This window comes from Alosa alosa, chromosome 17 (assembly GCF_017589495.1).
Source record: "Alosa alosa isolate M-15738 ecotype Scorff River chromosome 17, AALO_Geno_1.1, whole genome shotgun sequence".
Lineage (NCBI taxonomy): Eukaryota > Metazoa > Chordata > Actinopteri > Clupeiformes > Clupeidae > Alosa > Alosa alosa.
The window spans coordinates 1,187,921-1,215,357 of record NC_063205.1 but is presented as its reverse complement, the minus strand read 5'-3'; the positions used below and the strand labels follow the sequence as shown (position 1 = coordinate 1,215,357).

The following is a 27,437-nucleotide window of genomic DNA, read 5'->3' as shown; positions in this document are numbered from 1 at the left end:
TGGCAGCTTTGCTCCGATAACAAACTACTGCCAGCTTTGTCCGATAACAAACTATACTGCCAGCCTTGCTCCGATAACAAACTATACTGCCAGCTTTGCTACTCTGCACACCTCACTGGTTGCCTAGGCTACTTGCCTCTGCACAGGTCACTGGTTGCATAGGCTACTTGCCTCTGCACAGGCTGGCTGTCAAAAGCAGAACGGACTTGGAGTATTTCTGATAACATACAATATGTCGTGTCTGACTCAAAATGACCCAAAAGAACCAATCACCTGACTCCACCCACTTCAGACGTCTTGGGCGCAGCGCAGGCGTTTTAATTCCAAACGTATCAAAGAGCACGAAAGAAGACTGAGGAGAGAGTGCACATTTCTTGTAGTTCTTTTTGGGTGGCTAGCAACACGCTATCTGTCTGCATCATCGATCTATTTAGATCTGTCTGTCTGATCTATGCTGTGATAACCATCTGATTGTCACCATAACCTGTAATCACATGTTAGGTGTCTGCAATCACTGTGTGGCGTAAGCTGTTCCACTGTGGCACTTCTACAGTTCTCCTCGGTGACTGTGTGGCGTAAGCTGTTCCACTGTGGCACTTCTACAGTTCTCCTCGGTGACTGTGTGGCGTAAGCTGTTCCACTGTGGCACTTCTACAGTTCTCCTCGGTGACTGTGTGGCGTAAGCTGTAGGCTAAGCTATCTGGCGCCTGCTGATATGTTTTACCCTGGTGCGGGGAGGCAGTCATCTGCTGGCTTCTGATTCGCTCATCTGACCCCTCACGGGCTTGGTGGCATTCTCAGAGGATGTCTAAGAGGTCAGTATGCACAGTTCTCCACAAAGTGTAGGAGGTGCGCCATCTCCTGGCCATTTGCGGGAAGAGTAAAAGTGCTCGGGTTCCGGTAGGTTTTAATAGGCGGCCTAGTTCTACCCAGAGGCGAAGATAATGTTCTACCTACCAGTAACGTTTTAAGAGACGGACTTTTACCACCTGCAGACTCTCACAAAAGGTCATTATTTTACTTAGCCAGTAAATGCGATAGGGAGACGATTGATGGTGAGACAAGGCTGACATCATAAGCGTCTGATCCGACTGGACTGGACTCATTTAGTCTGATCACCGTTTTGAAAACCTGATTATAATTGTGTTCACAGTGTAGCCTATAGCCTGCGTTCTCACATAATTCTGAAACAGGCCCGTTGATTTCCCAATCCAACCAGCGTGCACAGACAGCAGAGCACTTGCTATTCTAACCGGAGATGAGGTCTCAATTTTCTGAAGCGCATTTATACGGACTTTACGGTTTAGACCCCTTACCCGGAAGTACATTAGGCCTTTTAGATGGACATCAAGTGGTCCAACCGCAGCGTTAGGAATGTTCAGACAGAACGAGCAGCACTGCGGGGCAGAGCAGAACGCGGTTGTTTATGTTCCAGTCCGACTCCGCGTCCATACCGCTGGATCGCGCTGCGGGGAAATCACCCACCGGGAGCGGCTCGCCGTCATCATGCGATCTGCGGTCATATCAGAGATGGCTGCAAACCTGTAATCGGTACAGACGGCGAAACCGACGATACAGCTCCAACGTGAATATAATAAGCTAAAGGTAAGCTCGCCAAGACAAGTAACGATAGCACCGACAATATTACCGTTAGGCGGTAGACTACAACGGATGAGCAGTTCACAGGGGCCGTGTTTGCGTGGCACCTCTTGGCATATTCCAATTATTTATGAAATACATTGCGGTTCACACAGCTAACAGGCCATCTTCTATTCTATTATTCCCAGTATTTATGAAATAAATATTGCGTTTCACACAGCTAGGAGGCCATACATCACGAAAACGTTAACTCCGTTATCGCTAACTTCATCAGCACTGCCTACAAATCAGTATCAGATAGATAGATACTTTATTGATACCCAAGGGGATCAGGAAACTCAAAACCATTGAAACCGTCGTACCCCAGGAGTAGCCTATATCTATTACTTTATCCACCCATCCATCTATCTAGTGTTGCTGGACATGTTGTGATTGTTAAGATTATGTTTTATGACATAGTAGCTTTTATTATACTTTTATTATAGTAATCAAAATCATCGTAAGAAATTGTGTTACTCACGATTTCGAGATTCAGAGTTAATCAACGCCAGCCAGTTACAGTACTGCTGGGTGCTGCTGTGTTAGGTCATGTGTGTGTGTTTGTCACATATAATGTACAATGTAATGTGTGTGTTTGTAACGTGTGTACAATGTAGTGTGTGTGTGTAGATAATGTAGTGTGTGTATAATGTAGTGTGTGTGTATAATGTTGTGTGTGTTCCAGCAGTAGATGTCTATGGCGCAGTGTGTCCTGCTAATGTAGTGTGTGTGTGTGTGTTGCAGCACTACATGATGTCTCTGGCGCAGCGTGTCCTGCTAATGTAGTGTGTGTGTGTATATAATGTAGTGTGTGTGTGTGTGTGTGTGTTGCAGCACTACATGATGTCTCTGGCGCAGTGTGTCCGGCTAATGTAGTGTGTGTGTGTTGCAGCACTACATGAGGTCTCTGGCGCAGCGTGTCCTGCTAATATAGTGTGTGTGTGTGTGTGTGTGTTGCAGCACTACATGATGTCTCTGGCGCAGCGTGTCCTGCTAATGTAGTGTGTGTGTGTGTGTGTGTTGCAGCACTACATGATGTCTCTGGCGCAGCGTGTCCTGCTAATGTAGTGTGTGTGTGTGTGTGTGTTGCAGCACTACATGATGTCTCTGGCGCAGCGTGTGCTGCTAATGTAGTGTGTGTGTGTGTGTGTGTGTGTGTGTTGCAGCACTACATGATGTCTCTGGCGCAGCGTGTGCTGTTGGCGTGGCTCTTCGCGCTGGTCTTCCTGATCCTGCTGGTGCTGAAGCTGGACGGCCGAGTGCAGTGGAGCTGGTTGGTGGTGTTCGGGCCGGTCTGGGCGCTGGACGGCGTGCTGCTGCTGGTGCTGGCCGTGCGGATGGTGGGCCGCTGTAAGGCGGGGGGGCCAGAGCGGGCGGTCGGGGGGGGCTGAGGAGGCAGGCGTGGCACGTGGTGGCGCTGCTGCTCAAGTTGGCGTTCTGCGCCGCACTGTGCGCTCGTCTGACCGGCCTGCTCGAGAGGACGCTCCTCGTCTACATTTGCGTGCCGCTCTGGACGCTGCTCACCGGGGCCCTCGCTGAGCTCGGCTGCGCCATCTTCCCCCGGCGGAACTGACCAGCAGGCATCTTCCCCCGGCGGAACTGACCAGCAGCCATCTTCCCCCAGCAGAACTGACCAGCAGCCAATCACTGCAGCTGCACGGACTGACCAGCGGCAGCCTATCATAGCAGACCACAGGAACTGACCAACAACCAATCACAGCAGCTGCAGGAACTGACACGCACACACCTTGACCAGCAGGCACTGAAAACTGTAAAGCCTCCAGAAGTGTGTATGTAAAGTGTGTGTATGTAAAGTGTGTGTATATAAAGTGTGTGTATATAAAGTGTGTGTATATAAAGTGTGTGTATATAAAGTGTGTTGTCTATTTTGTGCATATTTTGTATCTGCATGCGTGTTCCGTGTGTCATCTTATGGAGTAGAACGTCATGCGTGTTCCGTGTGTCATCTTATGGAGTAGAACGTCATGCGTGTTCCGTGTTCCCTGTGTCATCTTATGGAGTAGAACCTCTGTCTGTGCATCATCTATGGAGTGTGCGTGTGTGAGAGAGAGAGAGAGAGAGAGAGAGAGACAGATGTACTCACCTTTGGAGTATTTTTTTCTAACTCAGAACTGTACAGTGAATAAAACAGGATTCAGGTGATGCTCAGGTGATGCTGTTTGACTCAAATATTATTTATTACCTTATCTACACACACACACACTCAACCTCAGCGATATCTAATTACATACACAACACACGCAGGCAGACCCCCACACACACACACCTGCTTCCCCTCCACCTTCCTCTGGGTAACGGTGCACCTCTGCACCCTGAAGCCCACAAGGGTTATGCGTATGTGTATACACCATGTTCATTCAGCTGTGTGTGTGTGTATGTATGTGCGCACACCGTGTTCATTCAGCTGTGTGTGTGTGTGTGAGTGAGAGAGCGCGAGCAATCCAGGTGCATTTAATCAGCGCTCTGGAAGTAGAAATCTCTGTGTGCGTGCGTGTGAGAGAGACCAACCAGGTGCATTAATACTCAGCCTTTAATCAGATGATCTGGAAGTAGAAAACTGTGGTTGTGTGTGTGTGTGTGTGACAGAGAGAGAGACCAACCCAGGTGCATTAATACTCAGCCTTTAATCCGGCGCTCTGGAAGTAGAAATCACACTACAAGTTTTCTTAGAAAAACCCTTCTGTACACTACAGTGCTGCAGGAGAATGAGGAACAGAACAGACATGAGATATAAATAACCAGCTCTGTGTGCCGCACCACGCCCCGCCACGCCGCCGCATCTTACAAAAAATAGATCCTGTCAGCTCTACAACAGCTATGCCCTACAACTTAAAAATATATTATTTAAAGACCAGTCCGCTCTGCTGCACTCCGGGTCACACACACACACACACACACACACGCACGCACGCACGCACTTGCTGAGCCCCACTGGAGACAGCCATAAGTGCCCCTTACACACACACAGACACAGGTATATACACACACAGCTCTGGACAGGCACTGAGGAACGTGACAAGCTACATTTGTCTAGCGTGAACGGCTGCTCCGCAGTCGCCTGTCTCACCCACCACACACACACGTACACACAGAAGTGCACAACTCACACACACACACACACACCTGTGAGTGTATTACAAACCTCTCTCTCTCACCCCTCACACACACACACACACACACACACACACACACAGCGGGCGTCATCATGGATCGCGGTTTGGGGGATTTGGGGTGTGGGGTGTTTAAAAACAATTTAAAAAAGGGCGAACTGAAATGCCTCCAGGGGGGTAAGAGTGGGGGGTAGTTAAAAACCGTCCGAGTCCAGGGTGGGGGGTAGTTAAAAACCGTCCGAGTCCAGGGTGGGGGGTAAGAGTCCATCTTCATCTTCAGTAGAAAACGTCTTTGTGGTGCGGCTGCACGCGGGGCTCTGCAGGGGAAAACGAGTCCTGATTGGGCTTCGGCGGCCGTGGGGGCGGGCTTTGTGTGAGGGGCGGGGCTTGAGAGTGTGTGTGGCTTTGGGCTGGTGGCGGCGGCAGTGTGTGTGTTGGGGTCAGGGGTCGGGGCTGAGAGTGTGTGTGTGTGTGGGGGTGTGTGTGTGCTTGGACTGAGGGGGGAGGAGACAACAGCTGAGGCTGCTCGGTCTGCTGGAAGTGGAGTGGGTGTGGCCGAGACAGGGGTAGGTGTGGTTTAGAATGGGATGGGTGTGGCTTATAGTGGGGCGGGTGTGGCTTATGCTCGGCTGGGTGTGGCCTGGACTGGGGAGTGTGTGTCTGGGTTGGAGTTTGGGGTGTGTGTGTTTCAGAGGGCTGGGGGGGGGGAGGTCCTGTGGTCTGGGGTGTGTGTGTGTGTGTGTGTATGTGTGGAGTCCGAGTGGTGATGGTGGTGGTGGTGGTGATGGTGGTGATGCGACTTGGGCCGGCCCTCTCCGCTGGGTTGTGGCTTGGCTGCCTTGGTAACCAGCAGCGAATCAGCTGGCTCCACTTTAATTTGGGGGAGGGGCTGAGAGTCTCTGGGGGCATCAGTGGACGCCGCCGTCGTTGTGGAGACGGAAGTTTTGGGCGGGCTCTCTGCAGCGGTGTTGCCGGGCTCCTGCTTGACGAGGGGCGTGGTTGCCGTGGCGACCGGCTCCTCGTCCTCTCCGCCCTGGTGGTACTGACGCAGGCGGATGTGCCAGGCCAGGCTGCAGACGGCCGACACGGTCTTGAACTGGTGCACCACGCCGCGCGGGATGTAGTAGATGTCGTTATCGTACAGCTGGATACGAGCGTAGCGGATGCCCTCGCGCCGCAGCTGGTTCAGTTTGGCGTCGTCCACCCACTGCACACACTACACACAGGAGACAGGGTTAGCGCACGCACACTACAGTGGACAGGGGAAACAGGGTTAGCGCACGCACACACACTACAGTGGACACGGGAAACAGGGTTAGCACGCACGCATGCACACACACTACAGTGGACACTACAGTGGACACAGGAGACAGGGTTAGCACACACACACACACACACACTACAGTGGACACAGGAAACAGGGTTAGAACACACACACACACACACACGCGCACACTACAGTTGACACAGGAAACGGGGTTAGCACGCACACACACACACACACGCACGCACACTACAGTGGACACAGGAAACAGGGTTAGCGCACACACACACACACACACACACGCACGCACACTACAGTTGACACAGGAAACAGGGTTAGCACACACGCACGGGGTTAGCACACACACTATATGCAATATGTGCACCTGTGAGAGTGGAGGTTCGTGCCACACTTCAATAAAGTGAAAATAAAATGTTGCAGTGTTTTTTTTACTATCTAGCATTAACTACTTCAGATTTTGTAAAATTCAGCGAGGATGTAGCCTAGTTAGCTAGCTAGTCGCCGCCCGCACGACAGGCCTAGCCTAAATTATTATGCGTCGATGAGTAGCAAAATTCCTGTAATTGCATACGTTTCCAATGGCATTGGCTTGGATCACGTTATGGCTGTTAAAGCCTTAAAGTGTTATTTTACTTAAATTAAGTACAACGATAAAGTTTTAAAATGTTCCAGTGTAGCCTTCTCATTATTTAGTATTTTGTAATATTCTATTATGTAGGCTTAATACTAAGCCTTACTAGACAGAACTCACTAAATGTTATTTTAAAGCTATCATTGTTATCATAGTTTCAATGTTTCTATAGAGTGCTAAAAGTCCAAATGGTCAGTAAATTAGAAGTTAAGGTATTTTGCCTTTGTATGACCCATTATTGTTTTGTAGATAATGCAAAGGCAAAATACAGTAACTTCCGAATAAGGGTCAAAGGTCAAGTTTGAGCTGAATTTTTTTTTTTTTTTTATGTAGATAGATGTACTCATTATGACAATTACTTGGCAAATTTTCAGTGTCCTACCTATTATGCAATTGGCTGGACAACAAAAAAAACTTTAGTCATTTTTCTCAGTTTCACACTCTGGCAAGTTAAGGTTTTTTTGTACGACGGAGTATTAGGGCCACACATGAAGAAAAAAAATATTTTTGCCATGGCGAGATTAAACTCGACATTGAGAATAAAGTTAAAATAGGCCATCATATCTACTTTAATCTCAACGTGTCGACTTTAAAGTCGACATGCTGACATTAAACTCGCAATACAGTTTAAACATAGCATACACAGTTTAAGCTAGCCTACATTAACACACAATATGTTACATGAATAATGGGCTTCAAATCAAATAGGTGTTATTTCAGATAGATTGCAGATATTCAGATAGATTGCGTCTCGTCTGTTAACTACTCATTGCCGTCATGGTGAAGTGCTGTATCTCACGGTTGGAAATACCATGCCGTTTAGGCTATATAGCTAGAATAATACATGTAGGCTATCCAATGATCTAATCTTTCAATCGTCCCGAGCGGTCGTTCTCTCTCCAAACTAACTTTATTCTCGAAATGTCGAGTTTAATGTCGACATGGCGAGTTTAATCTCGTCATGGCAAAAATATTTTTTCCTTCATGTGTGGCCCTAATACTCCATTGTACTTTTGCCTTTGTAGGGCAGTACAGTTGACACAGGAAACAGGGTTAGCACGCACGCACAGGGTTAGCACACACACTATATGCAATATGTGCACCTGTGAGAGTGGAGGTTCGTGCAGGTCTAGCTGTAGTCTCTGCACCACATCAGGGAAATCACCGGCGTGGAAACAGATAACATCTTTGGTAATGCGAGGAGGCTCAGAGCTAAAGGAGACAAACACACACACACAAAAAAACTTAACACATCAAACTATAAACCAAATTACCACCGGACTGGTAATTACAAAAAGCTTCAAAGTTAAAATTTGAATATCAAATAAGTTTGGTTCCAAAACGCTACATTCTCCATTTTAATGAATTTTCATACTTCATTTATTTTCATTTTGTTTTTCAAGTAATTTCAGTGGAACTGTAATGTAAAACCTCTAGTTCGTTCTTGATTACGGTTGTTAGGGACCTGAAACCGGTCTGAAGACCTCTGAAGCGATTTTTCCTATTGGAAAATAACATGGGGATTTTTAATTATCGCACCTGTTAAACTCTCGCGGGGACAAAATAGTCTGAAAGGCAGACGGTTTCCTGAACACACTTTTGTCCTTCGGTTTCCTGAACACACTTTTGTCCTTTTTGACCTTCGAGTGGATACTGTGATCTCCAGTATGTGAAGGCGGCACACTTTGATTTTGGCTACCCGAGAGCTAACTTGCTAACTAACTTAATGGCAAGTTGCATCGCAAGTTAGTTACCAGGTGTGACCTATGTCAATGCCATTTATGAACTGCAATGCAAACTTACTTAAATGAGAAATATTAACCAACTACCTTTATAAGAATTAGACCTGAATTCATAATGTATCCTGTGTAGATTGAATTAAAGATTGGGGCAACCCACTGGTTAGCACTCTGAACTTGTAACCGGAGGGTTGCCGGTTCGAGCCCCGACCAGTGGGCCGCGGCTGAAGTGCCCTTGAGCAAGGCACCTAACCCCTCACTGCTCCCCGAGCGCCGCCGTTGAAGCAGGCAGCTCACTGCGCTCACTGTGCTTCACCTCACTGTGTGTTCACTGTGTGCTGTTTGTGTTTCACTAATTCACCGATTGGGTTAAATGCAGAGACCAAATTTCTCACAGGATCAAAAAAGTATATATAATTATACTACTTATACTTACTTATATACTTGTAAAGATGAAATATTAACTAACTACCTTTTTAAGAATTAGACCTGAATTCATGATGCATCCTGTGTAGATTGAATTAAAGATGAATGCAATTATATCTAGTGTTGGTTTCTTTTTATATTTTATTTTCTTCCCATTGTAACCAGCACTCTGTAAAATGTTTTGGACTTGACTCTGAACAATGTGGGGGCGGCACCATTTTTATAGAGATGTCTAACTTATGGATTTTAAGTAGCCAATGATTTGTTAGGGGAGGAGTTTTCCTCCTTTAAAAGGCATCTTTTCCCGCAGCTCAGTTCGGGGCTTCGACTTCTACCTCATCTTCACTTTACTTTCCCATCATCCCATCGATCTCCTCCAACATGTTCCAGACTCTTGGCTACACTCCAATCTCATGTCAGGTCTCAAGTCGTGTATGCAAGTTTTTGAAGTGGCATAGCACGGTGCAGCAGTAAATCGGTGGTGGATTGGAAAGTTGAAGAGTTAAATTCATGGAATATCTTGGACCTAAGACTTTTTCTGCACATTTATAGCCTACTTGCTATAATTTTTTTGTTACTTTCAAAGGGCAAAGTCGTATGGTTTTGTAATGAATGTATTTGTAGTATGATCCACTCTCTCTGCGAAAAGAAAGTTTGTAGCACTTAAAGCGCTATAGTTTCCCGGCTTTCTTGATGACACTTTTCTAGTTGTCAAAATGAACAAGGTTCAGCTGGACTTGCAACATCACTGTCTATCATGAGGTCACACGTTTCTCTTTTGGATGTATAATGGATGTCGTAAATGTTAGGGGCGAGACCTTTAAAACGAGCATATATAGGGGCGTGATATTTAAATGACCAAATGTTTCCAGCCGCCACATTTATCAACACGTTTATTCAAACGCTGGAATTGGATACAAACGTGAGCCCCGTCGTGACATGATATCTGCGCTCAGATCTACGCTTGATTCTTGGCTTGGTTGATAATTGAGGGCCTCTGTGTGTGTGTGTACGTGTGTGTGTACCTCTCTCCGCAGTGGACAGCCTTGAGCACTCCGACAGCAGCGGTGGTCTGCCTCTCGAAGCCCTGGCCGATATGGTCTGCGTGCGCTCGCGTCCGGTCCTCAAACAGCATCTCCCGCGGCTCACTCGTACGAGGCAGGTACTGCAGATTCTTTATCTCATTGGTCGACCTGGCGCACAGGAAATTACATCAAAACAAGACTCTACATCATGAAAGACATTAAGATCTGTGTGTGAGTGTGTGATCGTTCTGACCTTTTCCTCTTGAAGGGGGACTTTGGCATGTCTGCGACAGGGATCATCTGCTCTCCAGGACGCACCCACATGATGGGCCCATCATCACTCTCCTTCGGACTCTGCAGCCGCAGGCTAGAGAACGTGCCCCATGGCAGCGTGCGCTACGGAGACAGGGAGGGAGGGAGGAGACAGTGTCAGAGAAAACAGCCAACACATCACACACACACACATACACACACACACACACACACACACACATTACAATCACACACACACACACACACCACACACATTACAATCACACACATTACAATCACACACATTACACACACACATTACACACACACACACATTACACACACACACATTACACATTACACACACATTACACACACACACACATTACACACACACACATTACACACACACACACATTACAATCACACATTACACACATTACAATCACACACGTCACACACATTATAATCACACACATCACACACACACACACACATCACACACACTTCAGGACAGGGTGCCTGATGGAGGAGAAGGAAGCTTGGGGGAGAGAAGCTAACTGCTAACTACTGCTTATCTCTGCTAGCCGCACATAAGACAGGCTAACTGCTAATTACTGCTAGCCGCACATAAGACAGGCTAACTTCTAACTACTGCTAACGCGCTAGAGGACAGCGCAAACAAGATGCTAACTTCTAACTACTAGCAGAGCACGTCTACAGAGAGCCTGGTCACTCCCTATTAAGTCCCATTGCACCGAATTTTGGTTGCAGTTCAACCAGAGTTCCACTGGGGGCGATCACCATGAGTGCAGAATGAATGGGAGTCTATGGAGCTAGACGGCTAAATTTGATTTGATTGTAGTTTTTACAAGTTCAACATGGGTTATAGGTCGAAAGTTGAATGAACGAGTACTTATGTCCTTTTGATTTCTTACAGGTTGGGTCGTTGTTGCCCACAACACGCTAGCATTGTGCTAATGAAAGAAGTCAGACACGTTTGAAAGGCTTTTTAGAACAATTAAGTGACTTTAAAAAATATAATACTCAACCAAGTGTATTTTCTTTGCCTCCCCTTTCGAATGCAACATTCAAATAGGGCAGCCGTGGCCTACTGGTTAGCGCTTCGGACTTGTAACCAGAGGGTTGCCGGTTCGAACCCTGACCAGTAGGCACGGCTGAAGTGCCCTTGAGCAAGGCACCCTCACTGCTCCCTGAGCGCCGCTGTTGTTGCAGGCAGCTCACTGCACCGGGATTAGTGTGTGCTTCACCTCACTGCGTGTTCACTGTGTGCAGTGTGCATTTATCCCAATCCTTGAATTAGTGAAACAGAGACCAAATTTCCCTCACGGGATCAAGAGTATATATACTTATACTTAAATTACTAGACAAAATATTATATCCCAAGAAAAGTGGATTTTGAGGGGAACATAGACCTCCATTCATTCTGCACTCGTGGACGAGCACCCTCACATGGAACCAGAGGAGGAACTGCAACCAGTTCAGAAACCGGAAGTTTTCCGAGTGGAAGTTCTCCCCTTATTAGACATTCTCTGCTACTAGTAACCATTGACGACAGCTCTAGACGACAGCTCATAAGAGATATTCTTACTTCGAACTATGGCTGACGCGCTAGAGGGCAGCGCATAAGAGAGGCTACCTTCTTACCACTGCTAATGCACTAGCGGTCAGCGCAAAAGAGATGCTAGCTTCTAACTACTGGTAACCACTGCTAACGCACTAGACACCACAAGCAATGAGGCAGAGGGCTTAATGGCTAACACATACAAAAGACGGCTAATGGTGCTAAGGGAGGACAGGTGAGCTAGCAGGAGAGGTTAGCGTCATGACGGCTGGCTGATTAGCACATACATAAGACGGCTAGTGGAGCTAAGGGAGGACAGTCTCTCTTGTGGGCTACCCCAAGGCTCGATTCTTGGCCCAACCCTGTTTTCCCTATACATGCTGCCGTTAGGGGCCATTTTAAGAAAGCACAACCTGTCCTTTCACTGTTACGCAGACGATGTGCAAATTGATTTGCCTATGAAACTGAATGACAGCGCAGCATTAGATTCCCTACTTTATTTACTCCCTGCTGTATTCACGACATTAAGTTGTGGCTATCACAAAACTTTCTTAACTTGAATGAAGCCAAAACTGAGTGCATCATTTTCAGTACTGCTGGGACACCAAACGGTCCAGCTCTGAGTTTGGGAGCTCTGGCTACTTATCTCAAGCCAGCTGTTAGAAATTTTGGGGTTACTTTTGATTGTAATATGAAATTTGACAAGCAAATCAGTAATGTGGTTAAAACAAGTTTTTTCCAGCTCCGTCTCCTGGCTAAAGTTAAGAACTTTCTCAACAGGCATGATCTAGAAAAGGCGATTCATGCTTTTATTAGTTCTAGACTCGATTACTGTAATGCCTTTTATGCTGGCTTGAGTCAAACGTCCATCTCACGTCTGCAACTTATGCAAAATGCTGCTGCCCGCTTTTTAACAAACACACCTAGACGCGAACATATTACTCCTGTTCTTTATACACTACATTGGCTCCCTGTGCGTTTTAGAATAGAGTTCAAGATTTTATTGTTTGTTTTTAATGCCCTTAATGGCCTGGCCCCAGAATACTTATCCGAGATGTTGACCCAGCGTGAGCACAACCGGTCTTTGCGGTCTTCTAACCAATTGGTGTTAGAGGTCCCAAGGTCCAGGTATAAACGGGGTGAGTGAGCAGGCTTTTTGGTTTTGGCCCGAAACTCTGGAATAAGCTACCCCCTGATATTCGGACAATAACGGACATTGGTCTTTTCAAGTCTAAACTAAAGACTCACTTGTTTAGAATGGCTTAGAGTGTGACAATTGTAGTTAGTTATTTAAGTCTACATGTCAATCTTTTTACTGCTTGATATGCTGTCTTTATCCTTAGCTTCTGATGTGAAGCACTCTGGGCGCCTACTGGTTGTTGTAAAGTGCTATACAAATAAATGTTGATTGATTGATTGATTGACAGGTGAGCTAGCAGGAGAGGTTAGCATCATGATCGCTAGCTGATTAGCACATACATAAAACGGCTAGCGGTGCTAAGGGAGGACAGGTGAGCTAGCAGGAGAGGTTAGCGTCATGACGGCTGGCTGATTAGCACATACATAAAACGGCTAGCGGTGCTAAGGGAGGACAGGTGAGCTAGCAGGAGAGGTTAGCATCATGATCGCTAGCTGATTGGCACACGCACTCACCTCCAGGAAGGGCGACTCATTGAGCATACTGAGGAACTCTGGGAAGAAGTCCCCCACCTCCTCGTCTACTGCGCCCACCAGACTGATCTGCCGCATGGCCCCCGCGCGGTACGTTCCATGGGAGTAGGTTCTCTTCACCTAGAACACACAGCATAAGAGAACACATGAGTGGAACATGGAAGAACACACTGTAAACTGCTAAATGGAGTAGAAGCATTGCGAAAGGGTGTGTGTGTGTGTGTGTGATCCACGCTAGCAATATCTATATATATATATTCTCTCTCTCTCCTTCTCCCTCTCGTGTGTGTAATTGTGTGTGTGTGATCCACGCTAGCAATATCTATATATATATTCTCTCTCTCTCTCTCTCTCCTCTGTGTGTAATAGTGTGTGTGTGTGTGATCCACGCTAGCAATATCTATATATATATATTCTCTCTCTCTCCTTCTCCCTCTCGTGTGTGTGATAGTGTGTGTGTTTGTGATCCACGCTAGCAATATCTATATATATATTCTCTCTCTCTCTTTCTCCCTCTCGTGTGTGTAATAGTGTGTGTGTGATCCACGCTTAGCAATATCTATATATATATTCTCTCTCTCTCTCCCCCTAATGTGTAATAGTGTGTGTGTGTGTGATCCACGCTAGCAATATCTATATATATATTCTCTCTCTCTCTCTTTCTCCCTCCTCGTGTGTGTAATAGTGTGTGTGTGTGTGTGATCCACGCTTAGCAATATCTATATATATTCTCTCTCTCTCTCCTGGTGTAATAATAGTGTGTGTGATCCACGCTAGCAATATCTATATATATATTCTCTCTCTCTCTCTCCCTCTCGTGTGTGTAATAGTGTGTGTGTGTGTGTGATCCACGCTAGCAATATCTATATATATATTCTCTCTCTTTCTCCCTCTCGTGTGTGTAATAGTGTGTGTGTGATCCACGCTAGCAATATCTATATATATATTCTCTCTCTCTCTCTCTCCCTCTCGTGTGTGTAATAGTGTGTGTGTGATCCACGCTAGCAATATCTATATATATATTCTCTCTCTCTCTCTCCCTCCCTCGTGTGTGTAATAGTGTGTGTGTGTGATCCACGCTAGCAATATCTATATATATATATTCTCTCTCTCTCTCTCTCGTGTGTGTAATAGTGTGTGTGTGATCCACGCTAGCAATATCTATATATATATTCTCTCTCTCTCTTTCTCCCTCTCGTGTGTGTATAGTGTGTGTGTGTGATCCACGCTTAGCAATATCTATATATATATTCTCTCTCTTTCTCCCTCCTGGTGTGTAATAGTGTGTGTGTGTGTGATCCACGCTTAGCAATATCTATATATATATATTCTCTCTCTCTTTTCTCCCTCTTGTGTGTGTAATAGTGTGTGTGTGTGTGATCCACGCTAGCAATATCTATATATATATTCTCTCTCTCTCTTTCTCCCTCTCGTGTGTGTAATAGTGTGTGTGTGTGATCCACGCTAGCAATATCTATATATATATTCTCTCTCTCTTTTCTCCCTCTCGTGTGTGTAATAGTGTGTGTGTGTGATCCACGCTAGCAATATCTATATATATATTCTCTCTCTCTCTTTCTCCCTCTCGTGTGTGTAATAGTGTGTGTGTGTGATCCACGCTAGCAATATCTATATATATATATTCTCTCTCTCTTTCTCTCTCTCGTGTGTGTAATAGTGTGTGTGTGTGTGATCCACGCTAGCAATATCTATATATATTCTCTCTCTCTCTCTCTCCCTCTCGTGTGTGTGTAATAGTGTGTGTGTGTGTGATCCACGCTAGCAATATCTATATATATATTCTCTCTCTCTCTCTCTCTCCTCTTGTGTGTAATAGTGTGTGTGTAATAGTGTGTGTGTAATAGTGTGTGTGTGTGTAATAGTGTGTGTGTGATAGTGTGTGTGTGATAGTGTGTGTGTGATAGTGTGTGTGTGATAGTGTGTGTGTAATAGTGTGTGTGTAATAGTGTGTGTGTGTGTAATAGTGTGTGTGTAATAGTGTGTGTGTAATAGTGAGTGTGTGTGTAATAGTGTGTGTGTAATAGTGTGTGTGTAATAGTGTGTGTGTGTGTAATAGTGTGTGTGTAATAGTGTGTGTAATAGTGTGTGTGTGTGTGTAATAGTGTGTGTGTAATAGTGTGTGTGTGATAGTGTGTGTGTGTGTGTCAATGTTATAGTCCCTAAGGGGTGTCTGGCTGCTTTCCGGTGTAGAATCATACTATAAATCTCTCTCTCTCTGTGTGTGTGTGTGTATATCTGTGTGCATCTGAGTGAGTGAGTGAGTGTGTGAGAGAGAGAGTATATTAGTGAATTATTACACGGCTCTTCACAAGGCAAGTAGAACGCTCCATTGACTTGAATGGGATTTCCCAAAGTTCTAGCGGTCATTATTTCTTGGGAAAGGACCTCTGAAAAAAATAATGACCGCTGTCAATGGCAACGGAGTTTGTGCTTCTAATTCAGGTACTTCATATCACTACGGAAGGACTGGAACTTCATTCAAAAGTGAAAGCAGACCGTTGATCAGCTGTGTTCTAAAGAATGTTTGATTCAAGTTCAGCGTGTGTTGTTGCGAACTATTTGTTTCAGCAAATGCCACAATGAACGGTAACAAATCGGCTATAGCCTAGGCTATGTAGGCTAAAGTCATATTGTGGGGAGTTTATCATTTCATTTTGGCAAGTAGCCGTGTAATAAGCGGGATAATGTATAGAACGCCGGTCATTATTGGGAAAATAAGTCCCTTCAGGGCGGAACAATGGGTGTGTGAGTGTGTGTGTGTGTGTGTCAGTGTCTGCAGACCAAAACATGGCAAGTATATTTCTGGCATGTACCATTTTTTTCCAGGAGCACTTGTACGCCCAAGTTAAAAAATTTAGGAGCACAGACAAAAATCTGGGGGCACAGTCAGTTCTGTACTTAACTTACACATAATGTAACTTTACACTGCAGCTAACAGTTAAACATGCCAATGCACCAATTACGAAGATTAAGAATGACTGACAACATTTACAGGAAACAAGATTTTAAAGAACATCAGTGCCTACTTTATTTTCAGTCCGTCCTATTTTTCTACATTTTGTTAATGTAAAATAATATAATGCATTGCCATATTTGCATATAGCCTGTATGAAGTACGCTATCCTGCCAAATGTAGGTCCTTCGGCCAATTTATTTATTTGTGAATCCACCTATAGCTAATCCAAATATGCCCATGGTGACCTATCTGACTGCATACTGCCCAATACTAGCCTACTACTAAAACCGTGAATTTTCTCTTCAACAAAACCCAACATAGTCTAATCAATGATATTTATATTTATTTGAAATATCTGCACTGATGGAGGCAGTAGGCAGATGGTAGGCCTATGCTTACTTTCGTTTTGCACTTCAGCTTGTATTCACCCCTTGCAAGTGACGTCACGTTTTGTTCGCGCCACAGCAAAATAGCCTAGTGGACGGCAAGAACACGAATCAAATCAATGGGTTGTAATGGGACATATCGCATGCCAGGAGATTATAGTGAGATTTAACCGTAGTAATGCCCTTCCACGACTGTTGGCTTATTGTTTGGAATACAACAACATCCCATGTTCTTGCATAGATATATTTTGGTTTGTTTTCTTTGTGTTTTGGGAGTATTTCAACCACAATTGCATGCTTATCTCCTCAGTGCATGAAGCACAGCAGCGGTTGCTATAGCAACCATAGACTCTGAACAGGACGGCAGATAGCACTTAGGCAAAGTCTTTGGCAAGATCTGAATGTAAACAGATAATACCGTTCAAGTTTTTATTTTTTTATTTCCTATTTCTTTCAATTCTTTAACTTAAGACATGTAAGAAGTAAGTTTATTCGCTGGGCAACGCACAAACTGACGAAGTTACATTAGCCCTAGCACTATGAGCTACGATATAAACGTTAGCTAGAATAGCTAGCTTCTAAGTGTGGCAGCTAGTTATTATTTCATGTTCTGATATGACATTCTTAACGTTTTGACTATGTTACAACTGATAAAAGCAAGACAAATAAAGTAACCAAATCGCTTTGCAATATTTTAGTCCAGAAATACTTATGGGTGTTCATTTACCATAATGTTAATTACAGTAGCCTAACGTAACGTTCTCCCCTTGCTGTTACCACCAGTTTTAATAACTTTACATTTGCGATCATGACCCATTTCATCTAACACCACTGGCATCTTCTTTGACTATCAGACCCCAAACAGCAATACATTGAACTACAAAGATGTTATAGTAATGGAGTTCAGTTTATCATAATCTTTATGACATAATGTAATTTGCCGTCCGTCTCCCATCTTTTTGCCGTCCAGCATGGAGCCGTCACGTGACTTAAGTCACGTGTCTGCAAGGGGTGAATTCGGTGTAAAACAAACAAGCATGCATGGAAGCCTGGAGTTGTCTGTAGCGTTCTACTTTTGAATAAAACGGGAGTATTACGGGAGGCTACTTTTGTGCCTGTTCGCTACAGCTATATTTTGCATATTGCAGCCAATGTCAACTGGGCTAAAAGGCATGTTACCTTTTCCTTCTCTCACTGCATTCTTAGAATCTCATCCTGTTCCTCATATATCCAATGAATTCGGTGGATTGAAGAAATTAGTTCTACTTTGCATCTTGGCTGGCTAGTCTAACTTTCCGCTTTTTCAACGCACCCTTAAATTTGATAGAAGCAACTAGCGAGTTTTATGCTATATTGGCGACGTGATTTTATGGTTCGCACCAGTAATGTTTCGCGATGTTGAGTTCTCGACAATGTAGACCAACATTGACTTGGCTAGAAGTCATTCGCACCAGTCGCCTAAATATTTTTTGCACTTTTGCACGCTAATTATTTTTATCGCGATAAAAGCGAAAGTGAAATGGGCGCACTGTAGAGCCCTGCACACACGGCTTACCATATCCCACTCAGATGCGCGCACACACACACGGCTTACCATATCCATGCAAACAGAACAACAGCAGTTACAGACCCACCGATCATAAGTTCATAATACACTAGCGGCTATTCCCACAAACTACAGAGTTCAGCTGGAGGGAGGGAGGGAGGGGGAGAGAGAGAGAGAGAGAGAGAGAGAGAGAGAGAGAGAGAGAGAGAGAGAGAGAGAGAGAGAGAGAGAGAGAGAGGCTTAGGAGTTGGAAAAAACTAAATAATTAATCTTTGACTTGACAGTAGAAGTCATCGTGTGTGTGTGTGTGTGGGAGAGAGAGAGAGAGAGAGAGAGAGAGAGAGAGAGAGAGAGAGAGAGAGAGAGAAGCTTAGGAGTTGGAAAAAAATAATTAATTAATCTTTGACTTGACAGTAGAAGTCATTGTGAGTGAGAGAGAGAGTGAGAGAGTGAGAGAGAGAGAGAGAGAGAGAGATGGGGTGAATGATAGAAGGGAGAGGCAGACTGAGGCGTTTGTGAATAAATAACTGTAATGTCCTTTGGCCACAGTCACCAAAACCATAACAGGACATGACTGAGAATGGAGCAGTGTGTGTGTGTGTGTGTGTGTGTGTGTGTGTGTGTGTGTGTGTGTGTGTGTGTGTGTGTGTGTGCGCCTTTCCCAATGAAACAGGCGATCAGCTGAGGCCAAAGCTAGTCACTCTAGGGGGGGGAATACCCTTACAAGCTTTCAGCAAATTTGGGATTTGCTCTGTAGCTCCGTCTGGCCAAGAGGCCACTGAAGTCCATTTCCAATGAACCTCAACAAACTTTTGAATTGTACAACTGTGAAGGTTGTCATAGAGCATGAGTCCATCCAGTGCGAATGTTTTAATTGATCTGGAATGCACTTGATTAATGGCACTTTTATCTAATCTGGAATGCACTAGAGTTGTCTTTGCCTCTTTTGTGTTTGTAATATGGAACTATTTGCTCTGCCATCTTGGCCAGGTCTCTCTTGAAAAAGAGATATTATATCTCAATGAGACTAACCTGGTTAAATAAAGGTTATAATAATAAAATATCCCTTTAAGATGACCACTTCTTCAGTAGTGCACACACACACACACACACACACACACAGGAAGAGAAAAGACGTATGCAGTGAGCTAATTTAACACCATAGCAAAAATTATCTACTACTGGATTACGTAAGCCCATCTCTAGAGCTTTCTCTGAGTATGCGTGTGTGTGTGTGAGAGTGTGAACGTCTGTGTGTGTGCGTGCACTGTTTACAGTACCTCTTTATCACACTGCATGGTACTCAGAACAGAAGTTTAGGGGGGTTTAGTGAGCGTGTGTGAGAACAGACGAGAGAGAGAGAGAGTGAGCGAGAGAGAGTGTGAGAGTGTGAGAGAGTGAGGGAGAGAGAGTGTGAGAGTGTGAGAGAGTGAGAGAGTGAGGGAGAGTGTGAGAGAGAGAGTGAACAGAAGTTTAAGGGAGTTTAGTGTGTGTGTGTGTGAGAACAGAAGTTTAAGGGGGATTAGTGTGTATGTGTGTGTGTGTGTGAGAACAGAAGTTCGGGGTAGAGTTATGAAGAATTCGGCTCATCTGGGTCAAGTTACTCATCAAGGGGAAAAACCTGATGATTTTCAGGTGCATTAGCTCCTCTGTTGCCAAGGTTACCAATGACCCACAGTAAGCAAGAGAGCACGCACAGGTTACATGAGCACACACACGGAGTTAACCAATGACCTACAGCAAGCAAGCACTGCTAGGAGGAGAGCGCGCACACGCCCAGGTTACACGAGTACACACACACACACACACACACACTTTTGGGGCTCGCTCAAGAGAGAAAGCATGCGTCGGTTCGAGAGCACACACACAGACACACACTTGCAGCTAGCACGAGAGAGAAAGCATGCACCGATTACAGGAGCACACACACACAGTTGCAGCTAGCACGAGAGAAAGCCTGTACCGATTACAGGAGCACACACACACACACTTGCAGCTAGCACGAGAGAGAAAGCATGCACCGATTACAGGAGCACACACACACACACACACTTGCAGCTAGCACGAGAGAGAAAGCCTGTACCGATTACAGGAGCACACACACACACCCACTTGCAGCTAGCACGAGAAAGAAAGCATGCACCGATTACAGGAGCACACACACACACACACCCCACTTGCAGCTAGCACGAGAGAGAAAGCATGCACCGATTACAGGAGCACACACACACACACACACACACACACACACACACAGGGAGCTAGCACAAGATCGAAAGCACACACTGGTTACAAGAGCACACACACACACAGGGAGCTAGCACAAGAGAGAAAGCACACACTGGTTACAAGAGCACACACACACACACACACACACACAGGGAGCTAGCACAAGAGAGAAAGCACACACTGGTTACAGTAGCTGGCCTGATTTTGTTGGAGTTTTCTAACCACCGTCACACCTACAAGCTAGTGAAGCAGAGAGATCTTTATGAGCCTACACGCTTACTCTCTCTCTCACACACACACACACCCTCAGGTTAGTGAAGCAGATGAGTCTCACTTAAGCTGCATCCGATTTGACCATTGAAATACTCCACTCAGCAGTGTTCACTAGGTAGCTAATAGCCTACAGTCACTCAGAAGTGTTAGCTAGATAGCTAATAGCCTAGGCACTCAGAAGTGTTAGCTAGGTAGCTATTAGCCTACAGTCACTCAGAAGTGTTAACTAGGTTGGCCCCAGCCTTGGCGCAACTGGCTGGGGCACCTACTGGGGCGCAACTGGCTAAGGCAATTCCCGCCCCGTGGTCCTTTCCGTATCCCATCCCGACTCGCTCTCCCATTCACTTCCTGTCATTCTCCACTATCCTATCCGCATTAAAGGCATAAAAAAGCCCAAAAAAATACATTAAAAAAAAAGAAGTGTTCAGGATACAGTCACTCAGAAGTCATTCAGAAGCTAGATACCTACCAGCCTACAGTCACTCAGAAGGGTCAGCTAGATACCTACCAGCCTACAGTCACTCAGAAGGGTTAGCTAGATACCTACCAGCCTACAGTCACTCAGAAGTGTTAGCTAGGTAGCTAATAGCATACAGTCACTCAGAAGGGTTAGCTAGATACCTACCGGCCTACACTCAGAAGTGTTAGCTAGGTAGCTAATAGCCTACAGTCACTCAGAAGTGTTCACTAGGTTGGCCCCAGCCGTGGCGCAACTGGCTGGGGTACCTACACTGTATGCCGGCGACCTGGGTTCAATTCCCGCCCCGTGGTCCTTTCCGGATCCCATCCCGACTCGCTCTCCCATTCACTTCCTGTCATTCTCCACTATCCTATCCACATTAAAGGCATAAAAAAGCCCAAAAAATACATTAAAAAAAAAAGTGTTCACTAGGTAGCTAATAGCATACAGTCACTCAGAAGTGTTAGCTAGGTAGCTAATAGCATACAGTCACTCAGAAGGGTTAGCTAGGTACCTACCAGCATACGGTCACTCAGAAGTGTTAGTTAGGTAGCTACCAGCATACAGTCACCCAGAAGTGTTAGTTAGGTAGCTAATAGCATACAGTCACTCAGAAGGGTTAGCTAGATACCTACCAGCCTACAGTCACTCAGAAGGGTAAGCGAGGTAGCTACCAGCCTACAGTCACTCAGAAGTGTTATCTAGGTAGCTAATAGCATACAGTCACTCAGAAGGGTTAGCTAGATACCTACCAGCCTACAGTCACTCAGAAGTGTTAGCTAGGTAGCTAATAGCCTACAGTCAATCAGAAGTGTTAGCTAGGTCAGTGGTTTTCAAAGTGGGGGCCGCGAGGGGGTGCCAGGGGGCCTCAGCAAGTTGAAAGGAAAAATAAAAGCAACAAATAAATACATTTTAAAAATGTAAAATATACCTATTACTATGAGGGTTATAATGTGTCGCATATCTGAACATTATATTTTCCATGACAATGACTGGGATGAGAGTGATGGCTCTCATATAGCAGAAAGTCCCCAATACAAATTTTTACACAATGTATGCTCCATCGTGAAGTGCTTGTGGCTAAAGTAATAATTAGGATTAGCTTAATGTATTTTTACATTTGCCGTAGTATTGTCGATGGGTTTAATAACACATCAAGGGGGTCCTTGGCCAGAACCTAATGGTATTGGGCGGGGCTTGTCGTGGAAAAGTTTGGGAACCCCTGAGCTAGGTAGCCGATTGATTTCAAACGTGGCAGGTGTCTTGCTACAGGCAAGTGCAGTGTCACTTTCTAAGTGCAGTGTCAAGTTTGATGTTGTTTGGATAAGAAATGCAAAACATATTGTGAAATATATTGGTAAAAGAAGCAAACATCAGCTTTCTCTAATGTAGCCACTCCCACTCTCAAGGCTCGCATATCTGTCGAACTGTTCTTCCGATTGATTTCAAACTTGGCGGGTGTCTTGCCAGGGGCACGAGTAAGTGCAGTGCAAAGTTTTACGTTGTTTGGATAAGAAATGCAAAAGATACTGTAAATATATTGGTAAAACAAGCACACATCGGCTTTCTCCGGCCTACTGTAGCCACTCCCTGTATGCGGTTTGCTTACATAAAATGATTCCACAGATTTTGCAGCAACACGCCAACAAACCTGGCATGTAGTGGCTATTCAAAAATGACAGGCTACTTTGGACTTGAGACTTCGAAGAAACAAACTGCAAGGTCCCAAATTGAAACTAGCAATAATGGTGCCGAATTTAAAAATGTTTCAGAATGCCACACAGCTACAGACAGAGTGTGATGTCACTTATAGGCTACCAGATCAGTGTGTGAGGTCACTTATAGGCTACCAGATCAGTGTGTGATGTATCAGTGTGTGATGTCACTTATAGGCTACCAGTAGGCTACCAGAGCAGTGTGTGAGGTCACTTATAGGCTACCAGATCAGTGTTTCCCACAGAATTGGATTCAATTTGTAGGTGTAGCAAAATGACTTGGACAAGGGGGGGGGGGGGGGGGGGGGGTAGATCGTCTTGGTAGTGTATAGGTCTAATTGAGTGCCTGTCACTTTAAGACGTTCGTGAGGGAACCCTTGCAATTGTAACACAGTTTAAAGGCTGCTGATGTGTGGATGCAATTTATAACGTTTTCTACATAGTTAAAATAAAGGTTTGTACTTCTCCTTGGGACAAGCACTTTTTAAACATTTGGAAAACTCTTTTCCATTTACATCGGGATTTTGCAAACATTCAGTGTCAACAGAGTCAATAAAATGAGCCCTTCAACGAAATTGACAAGCATCTGTAAGTAGTAATCTGTAATCTGTACTAGCATCTAATAAGCTAGTAAGCATGCAAAATTCGACATCCAAACAGTATTTTAACTTTGTGATACTGCTTGATTGCATAACTTAACTTAGTTTAGTCTCTTCAATGTAGCCTACTGTGTTGTGATAAGATCTTAGCAGAGTTAGCTTCAATGCAGCAGTTTTGAACAAATTTGCGCAGCATGGTCACGATGCTAAGAGGATTTAATAGCAATTTAGCCAGACGTCTTCTATGCAATGCTTCTATGTGGCAACAGCAATCCAACAATCGTGAATATTATGTTAAATGCACATGCAGAGGAGGGGCAGCGGGCTACGCAGAGAGAGCGGGCGGGCAAGGAAAGGCTGCGCATGCAGGTGCTTTAGCTCAATGGCAAAGCAAGGATTTGATCTTATATTTAATTTAAATTAAATTAAATTAAACATAAATATTCTATGTGTGGCGGCCGATTTTTATTTTGTGGCGCCCCGCCACAGATAAGTCAATGTATGGGAAACACTGCAGATTATAGATTACCAAATTTCCCCTCACAGGATCAAAAGATTATATATACTTATACTTATACAGAGATTGTTTTTTGAGTCACATCATTGCAAATTTCATATGATGCTGCATCATTCCACAAAATGGTTTGTCTTTCTCCATCATGAAGTTATTCAATAGGCGTAACAATAAACATATAGCCTTTCAAATCGGCCATATAATTGGGCTTTGGGCTTACTAAGGGAATAGCATGTTTAAACGGACACTAGCTATAGTAATAATCTGTCATTCATAGTATTATGAGAAATACTCATAAATAAATTAATAATCATAATAAATAATCATAATAAGCAGCCTGTGCATGAGTGTAATATGCACAATAGTAAGTGATCATAAACAAACTGTGAGTGAGTGAGTGAGTGAGAGAGAGAGCTTAATAGCCACAATAGTAAGTGTGTGTATGTGTGGTGGGGTACAGAACAGAATCAGCTCCATTTTCACACAAAAACTGCTGTTGCTAGGAAACAATAGTGAATCTTACAGAACATGAACATACGAGAGAGGGAGGAGATGGAAGGAGGGAGAGGGAGAGAGAAGAGTGTGTGTGAGTGTGTGTGTGTGTGTGTGTGTGTGTGTGTGTGTGTGTGTGTGTGTGTGAGAGAGAGAGAGAGAGAGCCCAGATAAAGCCTCTAAGGGCCGGTCTACTAGGGGTGTCACAATTTCGTTTTTATATAGAAATCGGTCGAAATTACATCTCAATCTCGAACTTCGAACTCAAAAGTAGAATACAGTCGACGATACAGCCACACCCCCAATGTCACGTCCAGCATGTACGCCAAGATGCACAAACGTCACGTCCAGCATGTACGCGAAGATGCACAAACGCACACGTCCAGCATGTATGCCAAGATGCACAAACACACACGCACATGCTGAACTGCGGCATTTTAGGCTGCAGCCAGTTAACCCTTAGAACCCTAAGCTGTTTTTAGCGCATTTTCACTACCTTTATTCATAAGGATTTATTCTGGTCATTGTAAGTGCCACACACACATATTATATATTGTTTTTTTCAGCAGAGTATAGGCTATCCAGATCATCATTTCATGTATTAGTACTAGCATTGATTTTATTTTGATTTTTAAATAATTAAAATATAAAAATCATATTATAAAAATTCTTATATTTTGACCTGTATCTCACCACAGCAAGCTCATAGCTCTACATGCATTTCATGTGTGTGTAGGGCAGACTGTCCTGAAATGGGCAATATAATTGCCATGTTGGAGGGATACTCTGGGGCTGAGCAATTCACAGAAATATGTGGTGTGTGATTTACAGAAATAAATGCCATTTTTTATTTAGCGATGAAAAATGACCATTCTGCACTCCATATCTGTGACACGAACTGATCTGACCTGACTTGACCCAAGTTTGCCTGTTAGCATGTGTGACTATGGTGTATGCACACATGATGATTCTCAACTTTTTACTGCATTGCCATGAACAAAGTAAAGGCAAAAAAGGTGTTTCTTTATTGAACAAATTGGGATGCAATGTGAGCCTTGAATTGATGCCATGCAGGAATTTGCTAGGATCTCAAAACCGATTATGAACATGTTTTGCCATAGAGAAACACACGATAGCGTTGGATTATAAACATGCTTTGCCACAAAAAACAGACAAAAAACGGGTAAGTCCAGCTATATGAAGTTATTATTTTGGCGGTCACTTCGCCTGTTTTATAACCCAGAAGGATGTATTTGGTATCAAATGATAGCTCTGTGTCTCCTCTTTCATCTAACATACGTGGCATATATATCCGATCACGGGTCCGAAAGTAATTACTCCGAGAGTAATGGGTGTGCAGCGCTGGTTTGTGTACATGACGCTAATATTTTGCAGTCACTTCATTCGTTTGTATAAGCCAGGAAGATCGATATCCATGGTACCAATGGATAGCCCTGTTTCTCCTCTTTCATCTGATATGCTTGCCATATCTATGCGATCACGGTTCGCGAGTAATTCAAACGAGAGTAATGGGTGCGAGGGGAACCAGAGAAGTATAGACTGTAAATATGATGCAATTTGATTTAATTTCATTATTTTTTTAATTTTCATACTTGATCGGTAGACAAGCAAGTAGTCTCTTCTCTGTCATGCAATAAAGGTTTTATCTCGCTATGATGAACAGTCATGAGCAATGTAACAAGGAAGAGAGGGTGTGTTTTTTGACGCACTTTGCGTCAATCGGGTTCTAAGGGTTAAAATATACACATCAACCTACCAAAATCAGCCAGTTATAATATACACATCAACCTACTGAAATCAGCCAGTTATAATATACACATCAACCTACCGAAATCAAAGCCCCTCTTGCTACTGAAATCACCGGTGTGGAAGTATTTTGTCTCAATTAACAATAACTTAGCCTACTCAACTTAGCAATTTAAAAGATGATTTAGGCTAATTACAGTCCAAAATTTCTTAAAAAGGAGAAGTTAGATGTGATATTGACCTAAAGTGTGTTGAAACATGATACCGAGTGTGAACTTTTGTCTCATAGCTCATCTCGGCTTGTCCCCCTGCACTCCGAAATCTGGCACTAGTTAACCGAGGCTACCAATAGGTTTTCAATGGGGGTGCCTCAGGCATCGGGCTAGCCATGCAAATAAATCACTGTTTTACACCATTTACGAGGCTCAAAGTAGCTCCACACTTCATTGGTAGACTTCCGAGGGTCCTGACATTTAAAACGAGACATTGAGAACTTTGAAAAAGCACTGTTAGTTTATTTACAAGACGATTTAAAAAGACAGTACCTTCACAAAGTTTTCCGGGCACCGCCATCTTGAAATCTCGCGTGTCACAGGAAGTTTGATTGATGAGAAACTACAGCTGATACGTGAATACTCGCAATAGTAATGTTGACAGCTGTACACGTGAAGGAGTGACCGGTACGTGTGCATATAGCCTACGGACTGCATCTTCAGCTGGCATAACGGAGGATAAGACGAAGACAGGATGGTTCATGTCACGTATCAGCTGTAGTTTCGCTCTCTTGTCAATCAACTTCCCGTGACACGCGAGATTTCAAGGAAAACTATATATATATATATATATATATATATATATATATATATATATATAGTATATATACAGGGATTGGGGACTGGGGGGGGGGGTAGCTGTTGAAAGAGCAGCTGCTGCTCACTTCAGTTCCATCTGTGGGGGACGCTAGGAAGAGATGCCCCCTGCTGGAGCCCAGGTGTGCTCAATGAAACGGAGAGCCACGGCAATAATGCTAATGAAGCAACACACATAATATATACACACACACACACACACACACACACACACACACACACACACA

The 27,437-nt window shown here is 44.4% G+C and overlaps 1 protein-coding gene and 1 pseudogene across 2 annotated transcripts in view; one reads left to right on the top strand and one right to left on the bottom strand.

The window, feature by feature from the left end:
- The first annotated feature begins 453 nt into the window (after positions 1-453).
- Positions 454-3,807, top strand: LOC125310809 (annotated as a pseudogene).
- Positions 3,808-4,264: 457 nt separating this feature from the next.
- LOC125310807 (lysine-specific demethylase RSBN1L-like) overlaps positions 4,265-27,437 on the bottom strand; it is a 42,595-nt gene continuing 19,422 nt past the window's right edge. For both annotated transcript variants that reach the window (XM_048268525.1, XM_048268526.1), the window contains exons 4-8: positions 13,366-13,503; positions 10,129-10,271; positions 9,876-10,043; positions 7,789-7,897; positions 4,265-5,985 (exon numbers count right to left, since the gene is read on the bottom strand). In XM_048268525.1, coding sequence (XP_048124482.1) covers positions 5,458-5,985; positions 7,789-7,897; positions 9,876-10,043; positions 10,129-10,271; positions 13,366-13,503 — 1,086 coding nt within the window. In that variant the 3' untranslated portion in view covers positions 4,265-5,457. The remainder of the gene's footprint in view (positions 5,986-7,788; positions 7,898-9,875; positions 10,044-10,128; positions 10,272-13,365; positions 13,504-27,437) is intronic.